We start from the raw sequence: 15,090 nt of genomic DNA on the forward strand, positions 1-15,090 counted from the left end.
TGAAGTTTATTATTTTCTTCTGTTGAAGTACAATAATGCAACACTTGCTGAATCAGTGGAGAGAGAGAGAGCGAGAGAGAGAGACAGAGGGAGAGAGAGTGAGAGAGAGAGACAGAGGGAGAGGGAGAGAGGGAGAGAGGGAGAAAGAGAGAGAGAGAGAGAGATAGAGAGAGAGGGAGAGAGAGAGCGACAGAGGGAGAGGGAGAGAGGGTGAGAAAGAGAGAGAGACAGAGGGAGAGAGAGAGAGCGAGAGAGACAGAGGGAGAGAGAGAGAGCGAGAGAGACAGAGGGAGAGAGAGAGAGAGAGAGAGAGACAGAGGGAGAGAGAGAGAGTGAGAGAGAGTGAGAGACAGAGGGAGAGAGAGAGAGAGACAGAGGTAGAGAGAGAGAGCGAGAGACAGAGGGAGAGAGAGAGAGAGACAGAGGGAGAGAGAGTGAGAGAGAGAAATGTATGTATCTGCTCCCTTCCAGAAGAAGAATCCCCTTTACCTCATCAGAGAGCTCCAAACATCCCCCTTTCTGGTTCCTCTATTATCTAAACCCCATGCACTCATCCTTTGGCTACGTACAGTCTACCCTCTCTAACACAACACAATGGACCGGGAATTCAATTCCATTCACAGAAGCTTATTATCCCATTCTTCCAACAATAAATCAATGCTTATACCCCCATCTGTGTGTGTAGAATAAGTCTTTATTATAATAGTGTGCATATTTTGACTTCTTCATAGATAGTTGTCACTCACGTTCAACAGGACTTTTGTATTGTACACAGTGTTCTGTAAACGTAGCTCAGGTAATGCCAGGGTTCTACATTCACGTTGCAAAGTCACCCCAGTTACACTGGAGAACACATCTGTAAATAGATTCATCTTACCTACATCAAACACAATGATATAACAGGAACAGTGGACAGTTACGTTTAAAATACTTTACATTCACGTTTCGTTTATAAACAATTTGATAAATACAAGATTAGATATATAACAAAAGAATATATTTATATATTTTTCCATGTCTTATACTCCACATACAATATAATTTTTGTGTGTGGCTTGCTTCCTGCCATTAATGTTATTTCACAATAAGAAAAATTAAATTAGATTTCAACTCCATTTGAATAAATAAAGAAACAGAAAAGAGAAACAGAACAAAATGAAAGACAAAAACATCTCTAAAAAAAGGGGTGAACAGTTTGGCACTTCCTTGGTGGTGAACTTTCTTTAAGTCAAGCTTGAAGGCTTCAACAGATGACAAAGTAACATATAAGTACACCATACATGATTTAACACAACAATCATTGTACAATGAATGAGGCATTTCAAACTTAAAATACACTAGCTTTCCTTCCACACACACACACACACACACACACACACATAGACACACACACAGACACACACACACACACACAGACACACACACAGACACACACACAGACACACACACACACACACACACACACACACACACACTTTGAAGGAGAAGCTCCTGATTTCCCTCACCCATATGGACAACAAAAGAATGCATTGGAAAGATGCAACATAACAAAGAGAACATTATAGAAAAAGTAAAGAAATCACTTGTTTTGTTGAGTCTACCTGTGTTAGTGCTGTCAGTCAGTTAAGCTTTTGATAAAACAGGGCATTTCTTGCATGCCTGAAAATGTTCCCTAAAACACTAAGAGTGCTTACTATCCATAGAAAACTGAAACAAGTACTTCTGTTAAAGACTTCTTTCAAGTGCTGGATTCAACTTAATTTAATTAAAACCTCCCTTTGTGTCTTCACCACTGTTTAATACTACTGTTTATCCACAAGCACGGCAAAGGCAAATCATTGGATCAAGGGTACAAGCCTCTCTGAAGAGGATGCTAGTACTATGCAACACATTAAAGTTGGTACACACAGTACCATTAGTAACCATAGCAGGACAATGTAGACCTCTACTCTGTGTAAAGGCCATGTGTAAAGCATAAGGACGACCACTAGCAAGACAAAACACTTCTGAGTCTCAACATAAATTGTTCCCTTTTCTGTGAGACAGGTGACAAAAGCTTCAGATCTGTTTCAGGTAGGTTTCAAAAGATGGAGAAGGCAACTGGGAAAAACCTCTACTGCTGTAAGATGAATATCTAAAGGACATTGTCATTCAAACTGAATTAATAACGTATGTTGGTAACCATAAAGTGTATCTATCATCCACGAGCTCTGATCTGCAGGAGGATTCCTGAGTCGTCGGGCAAAACCTTTCTGTATGGACCAATGAAAACATTTACCTTTCTGTATGGACCAATGAAAACATTGACAGGTTCTGAAGTGTCTAGCTTGATAAGGCACTGACACAGTTGAGCTGCTGTTATCTAGAGTAGTGACTGGGGACCTACTCAGTCAGACATACAAAGAGGGCAATGAAACTAGATGTCTTCCCTTTCTCATTCACCTAAAAGCTTGAGGGTCCTCTTTGAAAAGAATCAAGAAGATAAAAAGCAATGTGAGTCATGTTTGTCTCCCCCTGCCTAGAGCATACATGATGACAGAAGTGGTCATTTGGTACTTTTTGACTTGGTGTAAGTGTCTAACCCATGTATAACTAATGTACACAGAACAGTCGTCGTAAAAAAAACTAATGATATGAAAAACAATAACTGTGTCCATGAACACAGAAAACACCTGTACATGCTCTGCATGGAATGTCTCCATCTTATGAGTTGTATATATGTTTAAAAAATGACGACGATGACGATGTCACATGGTAAAACGTTTTCAATAAAACAATACTTCAAAAGCAAAAACATGGAGGATACTGAGTAGACTCTGTAGGCAGAGGTTGATGAGAGAATCTGTAGTCACTCGACAGAGAGAGAGAGGGAGATGAGGGGCCGAGTGGAAAAGAGGGGATGGCAGGTCACAGGTTGGGTCAGAACCAACAGAACACAAAGAGGCAGAAAGGAGCATGGCGTTATCCCTGTCCATCCTCCAGTAGCAGGAGGCTCAGCAGCAGGAACATCTGCCGTCGAAACACAATGACTCCAACACCCCGGAATTGTGAGTAGTGGGGAAGGTTGGGTGACATCAGGTTGTCAGATAGCCAACCAGTGCTTGAGCTGAAATAGAAAAGGGTGAATTTGATAACGCTTCATTGCCAATGCAGTATGGAGCATCATTAGAGGTCACATTCATTCATAGTTTTCCATTCTAGTCATCACTCTGTCTACCTCCACTATACCTCTATGTTTTCCAGCCCTTACAGATGTAGAACCTTAAACACACTACAAGTTTGCATTTCCTGCTGTGAAAGAAAATGGTCAGCAACAAAAGAGTGATCAAATTGAGTTTTAAAAAGGTTGTCATTTTCACTTTAAAATGTCAGACTTAATTTGCCATAATGAAATATATATCAACTCCTACGAAAATGTCCATTCATTATAATACACATAATAATTCAAATGTCCTGTTGCTGCAGGACTATTTTCCTGCTCTAGCACACTGGCTCAAATGAAGATCCAACATCTGTACTCACCGTGAACTGTCTGATGGTAGCTCCCTCCGCCACCAGATGATGTTCGTGTTCTGGTGTGATGCAGTAGGCGATCCTCTGGAAAATAAGCCATTACAGTACATTATATTACATAAGTCATACCTTACAATAAACACAGTCTTACACTGCATAAAACAGAATCCAGAGAGTTTAGATGCACATTGTCCCAAGCACAAGAGACATGATCCTGAAGCTTGTAATAAACTAGCGTTTTAATCTATGGTCACAGTTTATTCTATAGATCCACCATTTCCTCTATAGATTAGGAACTTCCAGACAGCTCAAATACGTCGAACAGCGTTCTGATTCTGATGTGATCAGGCTGGACTGGATGTACACTGTACTGTAGTGTGTACTGCATGACCTCTGATGTCTCTTCCAGATTGCCCCCATCTTCATATCTGACTGAGTGCACTTGGTGTGATAACAGTATGATAAACTGTGATCTCAGCTGGAGGAAAAGCATGGGAGATAGTCATGGAAGGAGTCTAAACACTGCCAAGATATCAGAAGGAAATGCCACGAGGAGTGAGTAAGAAAACACAAGGTAACACTGTTTACTGCTCAGGAAGATAATCAAAGCTGTGGAATGTTGTTTTTATGATTGTACTGTACACTGTTCAGTCTTTGAACCCTCAAGATCTCTAACCAGCGTCCCAAAAGTACTGACATCATCAACCATCAACCATTGAAAAGGAAAAAGTCCGTTTATGAGTGAGTTCAATGTCAAGCCGTGAAGACTCCAAGCTAAATGCCTGCCATTGATCTAAGATTATCTTTGCATAAAATAAACACATACTATCCCAGGGGGGCAACCCTGGTTGAAATTACGTCATAATCTGGTTATAAGGATGGCATTTCAACCAGTTTTGACCGCTGGGATACAGATAAGAGGTTGCTATTTACCACAGCATTCAAGCTACATGACTTTAAGCTACAGTACATACCGTACCTGCCAACATTAACACACTACATGTTAAAATGTTTTTTCATGTATGTAAATTGTAAAGTCTTTTGTCTGTAATGTATTTTATGTTATATGTCGGACCCCAGTAAGACTAGCTGTCGCCATTGGCGTTGGCTAATGGGCATCCTAATAAATCAAATCAAATCAATCTAAGGTTATCTTTACATAATATAAACAACAACCATGCAGATGAGAGGGATTTGTTTTTCCACTGACCTGTTTGAATGTCCCTGGCATACTGAGGAACTTGTAGATGGCGTAGATGGGCACAAACATCATGGAGGACAGAGCTACCCCCCAGCCAATCACATTGGACCATGAAGGAAAGACATAGTCATCATAACTCAGGCCCGTGGACGTCACGATGCTGGCTATCACCACGACCTGGGGAAAGGAGAGAAACAACAGAACAGATACGTCACCACATAAACTGGGGACAGGTGAAACAACAGAACGGTTAGCTAGGTCACCATATAAACTAAGGACAGGAGAAACAACAGAACCGTTAGCTAGGTCACCATATAAACTAAGGACAGGAGAAACAACAGAACGGTTAGCTAGGTCACCATATAAACTGGGGACAGGAGAAACAACAGAACGGTTAGCTAGGTCACCATATAAACTGAGGACAGGAGGAACAACAGAACCGTTAGCTAGGTCACCATATAAACTGGGGACAGGAGAAACAACAGAACGGTTAGCTAGGTCACCATATAAACTGAGGACAGGAGGAACAACAGAACGGTTAGCTAGGTCACCATATAAACTGAGGACAGGAGAAACAACAGAACCGTTAGCTAGGTCACCATATAAACTAAGGACAGGAGAAACAACAGAACCGTTAGCTAGTTCACCATATAAACTGAGGACAGGAGAAACAACAGAACCGTTAGCTAGGTCACCATATAAACTGAGGACAGGAGAAACAACAGAACCGTTAGCTAGGTCACCATATAAACTGGGGACAGGAGAAACAACAGAACGGTTAGCTAGGTCACCATATAAACTGAGGACAGGAGAAACAACAGAACGGTTAGCTAGGTCACCATATAAACTGAGGACAGGAGAAACAACAGAACGGTTAGCTAGGTCACCATATAAACAGAGGACAGGAGAAACAACAGAACCGTTAGCTAGTTCACCATATAAACTGAGGACAGGAGGAACAACAGAACGGTTAGCTAGTTCACCATATAAACTGAGGACAGGAGAAACAACAGAACGGTTAGCTAGGTCACCATATAAACTGAGGACAGGAGGAACAACAGAACGGTTAGCTAGGTCAGCATATAAACTGAGGACAGGAGAAACAACAGAACGGTTAGCTAGGTCACCATATAAACAGAGGACAGGAGAAACAACAGAACGGTTAGCTAGTTCACCATATAAACTGAGGACAGGAGAAACAACAGAACGGTTAGCTAGGTCACCATATAAACTGGGGACAGGAGAAACAACAGAACGGTTAGCTAGGTCACCATATAAACTGAGGACAGGAGGAACAACAGAACGGTTAGCTAGGTCACCATATAAACTGGGGACAGGAGAAACAACAGAACGGTTAGCTAGGTCACCATATAAACTGAGGACAGGAGGAACAACAGAACGGTTAGCTAGGTCACCATATAAACTGGGGACAGGAGAAACAACAGAACGGTTAGCTAGTTCACCATATAAACTGAGGACAGGAGGAACAACAGAACTGTTAGCTAGGTCACCATATAAACTGAGGACAGGAGAAACAACAGAACGGTTAGCTAGGTCACCATATAAACTGGGGACAGGAGAAACAACAGAACGGTTAGCTAGGTCACCATATAAACTGGGGACAGGAGAAACAACAGAACCGTTAGCTAGGTCACCATATAAACTGAGGACAGGAGAAACAACAGAACGGTTAGCTAGGTCACCATATAAACTGGGGACAGGAGAAACAACAGAACGGTTAGCTAGGTCACCATATAAACTGAGGACAGGAGGAACAACAGAACCGTTAGCTAGGTCACCATATAAACTGGGGACAGGAGAAACAACAGAACGGTTAGCTAGGTCACCATATAAACTGAGGACAGGAGGAACAACAGAACGGTTAGCTAGGTCACCATATAAACTGGGGACAGGAGAAACAACAGAACGGTTAGCTAGGTCACCATATAAACTGAGGACAGGAGGAACAACAGAACCGTTAGCTAGGTCACCATATAAACTGGGGACAGGAGAAACAACAGAACGGTTAGCTAGGTCACCATATAAACTGGGGACAGGAGAAACAACAGAACCGTTAGCTAGGTCACCATATAAACTGAGGACAGGAGGAACAACAGAACCGTTAGCTAGTTCACCATATAAACTGAGGACAGGAGGAACAACAGAACGGTTAGCTAGGTCACCATATAAACTGAGGACAGGAGAAACAACAGAACCGTTAGCTAGTTCACCATATAAACTGAGGACAGGAGAAACAACAGAACCGTTAGCTAGTTCACCATATAAACTGAGGACAGGAGAAACAACAGAACCGTTAGCTAGTTCACCATATAAACTGAGGACAGGAGAAACAACAGAATGGTTAGCTAGTTCACCATATAAACTGAGGACAGGAGAAACAACAGAACCGTTAGCTAGTTCACCATATAAACTGAGGACAGGAGAAACAACAGAACCGTTAGCTAGGTCACCATATAAACTGAGGACAGGAGGAACAACAGAACCGTTAGCTAGTTCACCATATAAACTGAGGACAGGAGAAACAACAGAACGGTTAGCTAGGTCACCATATAAACTGAGGACAGGAGGAACAACAGAACCGTTAGCTAGTTCACCATATAAACTGAGGACAGGAGAAACAACAGAACCGTTAGCTAGTTCACCATATAAACTGAGGACAGGAGGAACAACAGAACCGTTAGCTAGTTCACCATATAAACTGGGGACAGGAGAAACAACAGAACGGTTAGCTAGGTCACCATATAAACTGAGGACAGGAGGAACAACAGAACCGTTAGCTAGGTCACCATATAAACTGAGGACAGGAGAAACAACAGAACGGTTAGCTAGGTCACCATATAAACTGGGGACAGGAGAAACAACAGAACGGTTAGCTAGGTCACCATATAAACTGGGGACAGGAGAAACAACAGAACGGTTAGCTAGGTCACCATATAAACTGAGGACAGGAGGAACAACAGAACGGTTAGCTAGGTCACCATATAAACTGGGGACAGGAGAAACAACAGAACGGTTAGCTAGGTCACCATATAAACTGAGGACAGGAGAAACAACAGAACCGTTAGCTAGGTCACCATATCAACAGAGGACAGGAGTAACAACAGATCCGCTTGGTCTTGATAATGGCTATCTCCACAAAGTATGAAGAGGAGAAAAAACAAGTGGTTATAATATTCCCAACGAGACATCAAACAGAGCTTCTGTAGAAATAACGAATACTCCTCCTCCACTCCGCCACTGTTCATTTTGACAAAAAAATTAAAGCATTGCAGAGATTAAATTGAGTTGAATAGAATAGACTAGGGCATGGTCGCTCCCTCTGGGGTTTGAACATACTGTAATAGACTTTCACTGTAAGTACTCTGGTTCACCAGGCTGCTGTAGACTAGAGACTGGAGGCCCATCACCACTGAACTGTAGCTCTGTAGCTTTGTAACTGTTGCCCCAGAGAGCAGCAAACATCACTAGTAGTTATAATACAACACTGGAAGGTCAGGGAAGTGTCTCTTCCTCGTCTACAACTGAATATCAAAGGCCAACAACATTCTTCTATGTCCTTCTTCTACAAATGCCATCTATGCAACAGCCAAAGTTGCGTGCTATCTTCCTGACATCTGCTGTTTCTGCCTTGCTTCTGGAGGTAAGGCTATCAGAACCATGGTAGCATACACTACACGTTAAAACTAAACAATGATAGCTCCCCTCAGACATAAGGTTTAAAGATCATGGTGATATATTGGCTTACAATCTAATCTACCTCTTGTCCTGGTTTTCAATCTTCCTCTGCTCTTTTTATTTCCTGTTTGCCATATAAAACATATAAACTTCCCATCTGGAAGGAAGAATATTGACTTATGACTGATCATAATCAATGTAAAAGCATTAAGGGAATAGCATAATTTCCCACCAAGACAAATCATTTGCTTTTGACCTATCTATACAAACCCATACAGTATCTGTGCTTCATTGACATAGCATATTTCTAATATTATAAAATATAGAGACCTACACATCCTTAACTAATTCCTAGTGCACTGAACATTCTGTAAATCAATATGTTCAGTATGTTGTAGTTCAATCAATCAATCAAATGTATTTATAAAGCCCTTTTAACATCAGCCGATGTCACAAAGTGCTGTACAGAAACCCAGCCTAAAACCCCAAACAGCAAGCAATGCAGACGCAGAAGCACTGTGGCTAGGAAAAACTCCCTAGAAAGGCAGGATCCTAGGAAGAAACTTACAGAGGAACCAGGCTCTGAGGGGGACCCAGTCCTCTTCTGGCTGTGCTTGGTTGAGATTATAACAGTATGGCCAAGATGTTCAAATGTAGTTATATTGTAGTTTAATCCATTTTCATGCAGAGTTCATGTGATGCTAATCTATTCTTGGAGATACAGTACTTCTAACATTTATAAAAACATAACAGGAAAACATATTTCCTGTGGCAAATTCCAAATTGCTGGCACATAATAGGAGTTTAAAAAGACTATAGTACAGTATATAGCAGCCAGAAACAATTAAGAAACCTCTGTTGTGAATTTCCTCATTTCTTCCTTCAAGCACAATGACATACCATAGATCATGATTCATACCTTAGGCTTGTTACAGGTACTTTGCCCTCCCATCCCTACTCCCAGCACCATGCCAAAGGCTTCCACCCCACCCCAGTCCCCCAACCAGCCCTTTCTTGCCCCCCCGGGGGTCTCACCAGTAGGAAGGTGGGGCTGACAAACTTCCAGCACAGCCTCCAGTAGAGACCTGGCTTGAAGCCCATCATGCGCTCGATATCCTCACTGAAGCGGTCCACGCCTGGAGAGGAAACACAGGGCAGAAGACCAGGGCTTGAACTCACGCACACAGAACCAGACCCATAAACCCACGGCAGGGGTTGGGTTCAAATAGTACTTGTTTCCTTACAAACACTAAAGCTGAGCTTGATTGATTGAGCTTGCCCGGTGCAATACAACCAATAGTCCCGAAAGTATAAACCCTGCCCATCTGGTACTATGGGAAGGTTGAATCAAACACTCAACGTACTTGAAAGAAAACAAATACTATTTTCACCCAGGTCAGACCCCCAGTCCGCTTTGCTTCTGATGTCTCAAGTTCACAGGAGAACTAATGCTCCTCTCATCAATTTCCATACATAACAGGTGGCTGAGAAAGAGCTTCATGGCACACAACTCCAATTTCTTGTATAGTTGTGAGTTCACACAGCAGTAAAAATGCAGCTCAATGATATCTGTTTCATAAAAGTCTCTGAGCCTTCCAAGTATGTTATATTATAATTTCACACAGGGTTAAGTCTGCCTATAAGGAGATGGACTGTGTCCCAAACGGCACTATATAGTGCACTACTTTTGACCAAAAGTAGTACACCATATAGAGAATATGGTGCCATTCGGTACACAACCATGATGTTTCTATAGCTTGGGCATAATGTTTCTTTATCAGGGCAGCCCAGGCCTGTTAACATCTACAAGAAGACCCTCTCCTTTTATCTCCTCCCTAGAACAGCTCAGCATCTGGCGTGCTCTGTCTGTCTCACCTCCTCTTGAGGCTCAGTTTCAACAATTAATGCTGACTATAAATCATGGTGTACATTGATGGGCTGTAGTTTAAAGATAAAGCACAAGTCATCTTGTCGAAGTACAGTATTATCTCTGTGCAATACATAAAACACTAAACAGACTGCATACGACTGTTCACACACCATATAATCATTCACTACTCTCCCTCACGCAGAGAGATGGAGATCTATTAGTGAAGAGAGGCAGTCTAGAAGATTAGAGGAGGGAGGGAGTGTATGGAGAAATGGAAAGAGGAGTATTGGGAGAGATGGAGATCTATGAGTGAAGAGAGGCAGTCTAGAAGATTAGAGGAGGGAGGGAGTATATGGAGAAATGGAAAGAGGAGTATTGGGAGAGATGGAGATCTATGAGTGAAGAGAGGCAGTCTAGAAGATTAGAGGAGGGAGGGAGTGTATGGAGAAATGGAAAGAGGAGTATTGGGAGAGATGGAGATCTATTAGTGAAGAGAGGCAGTCTAGAAGATTAGAGGAGGGAGGGAGTGTATGGAGAAATGGAAAGAGGAGTACTGTGAGAGATGGAGATCTATTAGGGAAGAGAGGCAGTCTAGAAGATAAGAGGAGGGAGGGAGTGTATGGAGAAATGGAAAGAGGAGTACTGGGAGAGATGGAGAAAGGGGGTTAACAGTGGAGGTCTAAGGAAGGGAACCACGGTGTCTCTACACTGCCAGTAAATGTCAGGTGTAGCTGCAGGGCCTTGGTAGTGAAGATGCCAGGGAGTTAGGGAGGTTGAGAAAGCCCAGCAGAGGAGAGGGCAGGCCAGGAGAGGGCAACTGTGGGCAGGGGGTGATGGAGGGTGGGGTGATGGAAGGATGGACAGAACAAAGGGCTGGGCTCTAATGAACAACAGAAGATGAGGAAAGGTACAGTAGATAAGCAGGTTCACCACAGTAAGAAGTCAGAATTAGTATGTGCCTCTGTACTAGGCTAAGGGGGACCGATTATACATACCGTAGAACCAGGACACCCCAATGGCCTCAATCAGCACCCCAAACAAGATGGAGGTCCCCGCCGCGTAGTTATCCAACAAAGTCAGCACATATATACCTCCCTGACAGACAGACAGAGAGAGAGACAGATACAGAGACATAATGTCCAAAGGTTGTTGCAGATGTTACTGAGGGCAACCTGGCTGCAGTTAACTACTGTGAGCTGACAAGGATAAGCATGAAGCACAGAGCTTATCCAGTCAGTCAATAACAACACTTCACATGGTTGGACAGGGGTTTCCCTTTTCTGTCTTTCCTGTGACTGATCCACCTAAATCACAGAGGCACACTATCTTGTGTCTCTTTGGTTTGATTTATGCAATCATATGACAACTATGGAAATCATATGTGAAGTGACCTCACATTAGTGATGCAGAAGAGCGCGACAAGGAAGGTTCCGAATGCCGTGGCGAAGGTGAACAGCTTCCTGTTCCTCTTCAGGATCTTGAAGTCGTCCGACAGTCCTGTGATAACTGCCTCCATACCGCCCATCTAGAAGACAGACAGACAGACAGACAGACAGACAGACAGACAGACAGACAGACAGACAGACAGACAGACAGACAGACAGACAGACAGACAGACAGACAGACAGACAGAGGATGATTCAGTGGCACAAACACATAAACCGTAGTGCCTACAGCAGCAATGTAACAGAATCACAAACAGAATACCTTTGGCCTAGAATATAAATGATCAGACCTAGATTTCTTAGTACAGTGCTACATTGGGCATGACTACTACTGTAAAATAAAATGTTCCCCTGCTGTGGAATTTCCTTTCTCTCTTCATTTATAGTAAATGATAACCTTGTGTAAGTGAGAAATTGAATGAGGAAAAATGTAAATCTCTGTGAACAAAGTTTTCCTGTGTTTCAGGTTGCGGTGCATGTGATTTTCCACCTCATGCTTCATGGTTATTGGGTAACAGTCAAAACAACTGCCTTCCCACACTGCTGCTAGTCTAGACAATACCTAGAGCACCCACTGCAACCATGGGAAAGTAGAATAATGCAGAGAGAGACAGAGCGAGGGACAGCAAGAGGGACAGAGAAAGACAGAGAAAGAGAAAGACAGAGCGAGGGACAGCAAGAGGGACAGAGAGAGACACAGCGAGGGACAGCAAGAGGGACAGAGAGAGACAGAGAAAGAGAGAGAGAGAGAGAGAGAGGGACAGAGAGAGAAAGAGAGAGAAAGAGAGCGATAGAGACACAGGGACAGATAGAGAGAGCGAGACAGTGAGAGACAGAGAGAGAGAGAGACCGAGAGAGAGCGAGACAGGGAGAGACAGAGAGAGAGAGAGAGAGAGAGACAGAGAGAGAGACAGGGAGAGACAGAGAAAGAGGGAGACAGAGACAGAGAGAGGGACAGAGAGAGAAAGATAGAGACAAAGGGGCAGATAGAGAGAGAGCGAGACAGGGAGAGACAGGGAGAGACAGAGAGAGAGAGAGAGCAAGACAGGGAGAGACAGAGAGAGAGAGAGCGAGACAGGGAGAGACAGAGAAAGAGGGAGACAGAGACAGAGAGAGACAGAAGAGGGAGAGAGAAGAGAGAGAGATAGAGAGACAGATATAGATAGATAGACTGGAGGAGATTACATAGTATTCTAATCTTCACATACTATAAACCCGCTAGATGCGGGAGCGGTATAGTTTTTTGACCATACAGACATACAGACAGATCATATTATGTATTTCCATATGAAGTAATCTATGCTTTAAGTTGATTGGAGAATCATTTTTTTGTTAGATATAAGAAGAATAAACGCACCATATCCCTGAATCTCATTGAATGTTTGGCCGTTTGAAAACCTTGAGTGTGGACTGTATGCGTACCAAACAACCCCGCTTCAGGCTTGGGCAGTGGCTATGGTAAAGAGGAAAGGAAGCCACTACACCCACCATAAGATAGAAACAAAAGGTCAGTGCCCTATGGTGGGACATAGCATGCAGTCATTCAACCCTGAGGAGGGTCAGTAACTCACAGAGCTGTCGATGCCCAGAGTCAGCAGCATGATGAAGAATACTATGGCCCAGAAGGTAGATCCAGGCAGGGTGGAGATGGCCTCAGGATAGATGATGAACACCAGTCCTGCACCTGCACTCACACAAAGATACACAGATAGAGACACTTGTGATAGGACATACCAGAGCCAACTGACTACCATCAGTCTATAAAACGGTGCCTTGTTTGGTGGATGCTGAAATAAAACAGTATATTGTTGGGTGGGATGTTGATATATAACTTCCTTGTCCTGAGCTTGACCCTGTCCACAAGGTCGTTTTAGAGGAAATAAGAGATGATTTATCAATGGAAAGGAAAGTGAAAGAAGGAGGAGGGGATGGAGAAAGACAGAAGTGAGGACACAAGATGACAAAGAAATGACAGACAGCTAGAGACAGTGGAAAGTAGAAAACAGAAGAACTAGAAAGCAAAGCTGATTTTTAACAGATCCCATTATTTTTGTATGTCTGCCAACCCCTCTCCATAGCAGGCCAGATTTATGTGACTTCTTGGAAACTGTTTCCCTTAAAAAAACAGTTTGAAATGTTCTCTGGTATTTCAATTCCATCTGAACCCCATAGCCTTTCAGCTTCTGTTGCAATCAATTATATTGAAAGCATTGCACGTTGCTGCTCATTCTTAAAGGGATGATTCACCCATTTTGAATGTTATATCATTTTTGTGAGCGATGTTTGATCGATTCCTGGGATCATTTCATGTTTTCATGTCGTTCTGAGCTATTGACGTACAAGCAGGAAGAAATACAGCCGGTATGACGACTTTTGCATCACTTGTCATACCGGCTGTATATCTGCCTGCTTGAATGGCAGTAGCTCAGATATACATGAAAACATGAAATCGCTTATAGATGCACAAAAACGATGTAACGTTCAAAATGGGTGAATATTTTCTTTAAGTTGTTTGATTTAGTGAGCAGTAACAGTAAGCTTGAGGAATGTTTAGTTCTATGATGAATTTATATGTTTTGACTGGGTTTGAAACTCTCTAAATGGTGTGTAGATGACTGACTGCTGGGTGTTGTCATAATCCTGTCCTCCCTTAGAGCAGGTGACTCCCCTCACTCTACTCAGGGTCAGACAGGGACTGTTCATGTGTTGAGTCTGTCCTAGCTGAGTCATAGCCTGGGTGGATCCACCATACAAACACAGCATTCTCTGGGGGCTGGCCAGGGAAAAGATAATACTGTGGGTAGCCTGCAATATAGCCTCATACTGTATGTTTCCTAATAAGGCATGTCTATATTCCTATCTTTTTCTTTGTGTTTTATGAGGTGTCTATGCTGTGGACAGTTTGGTCATAAATCTGGGTTTAAATGAAGTTGGGTGTGTTGTTGGAGTGTGTGGTCTGGGTGTGTTATGTATGTCATCCTCCGCACCACTTACTGTGTGTGTGTTCGTGTTCTTGCCTGTGTGTGTGTGGGTGTGTGTGTGTGTGTGTGTGTGTGTGTGTGTGTGTGTGTGTGTGTGTGCTTGCATGCATGCATGTCTAGTAGGGTTCCTTTCACCTTCAGTGGCCACGTCCTCTATCCTGACTCCGTGTTTGTAGGCCATGTAGCCGAGCACAGAGAAAATGGCAAAACCTGAAAAGAAGCTGGTGACACAGTTCACTGTACTGGTCAGGATAGCATCCCTGTTGGAAAGAGAACACACATACATAAAACATGTTTAGAAAAATAAAGCTACCATGATAGTACCAGGACAGGTTTTTAGAACAATAATAAACACTTCGACTATTGGACTTCCTGTTGCTTCCT

General features: G+C 42.9%; 1 protein-coding gene across 2 annotated transcripts in view; it reads right to left on the minus strand.

Annotated features, from left to right (window-relative positions):
* Positions 1–674: 674 nt before the first annotated feature.
* Positions 675–15,090, minus strand: part of LOC110526616 (sodium-dependent noradrenaline transporter) — a 55,551-nt gene continuing 41,135 nt past the window's right edge. For both annotated transcript variants that reach the window (XM_090238918.1, XM_021607732.3), the window contains exons 8-15: positions 14,842–14,966; positions 13,297–13,409; positions 11,677–11,805; positions 11,276–11,375; positions 9,446–9,546; positions 4,724–4,891; positions 3,523–3,597; positions 675–3,106 (exon numbers count right to left, since the gene is read on the minus strand). In XM_090238918.1, coding sequence (XP_090095044.1) covers positions 3,083–3,106; positions 3,523–3,597; positions 4,724–4,891; positions 9,446–9,546; positions 11,276–11,375; positions 11,677–11,805; positions 13,297–13,409; positions 14,842–14,966 — 835 coding nt within the window. In that variant the 3' untranslated portion in view covers positions 675–3,082. The remainder of the gene's footprint in view (positions 3,107–3,522; positions 3,598–4,723; positions 4,892–9,445; positions 9,547–11,275; positions 11,376–11,676; positions 11,806–13,296; positions 13,410–14,841; positions 14,967–15,090) is intronic.

Source organism: Oncorhynchus mykiss, chromosome 6 (genome assembly GCF_057628025.1).
Source record: "Oncorhynchus mykiss isolate SJ-2025 chromosome 6, ASM5762802v1, whole genome shotgun sequence".
NCBI lineage: Eukaryota > Metazoa > Chordata > Actinopteri > Salmoniformes > Salmonidae > Oncorhynchus > Oncorhynchus mykiss.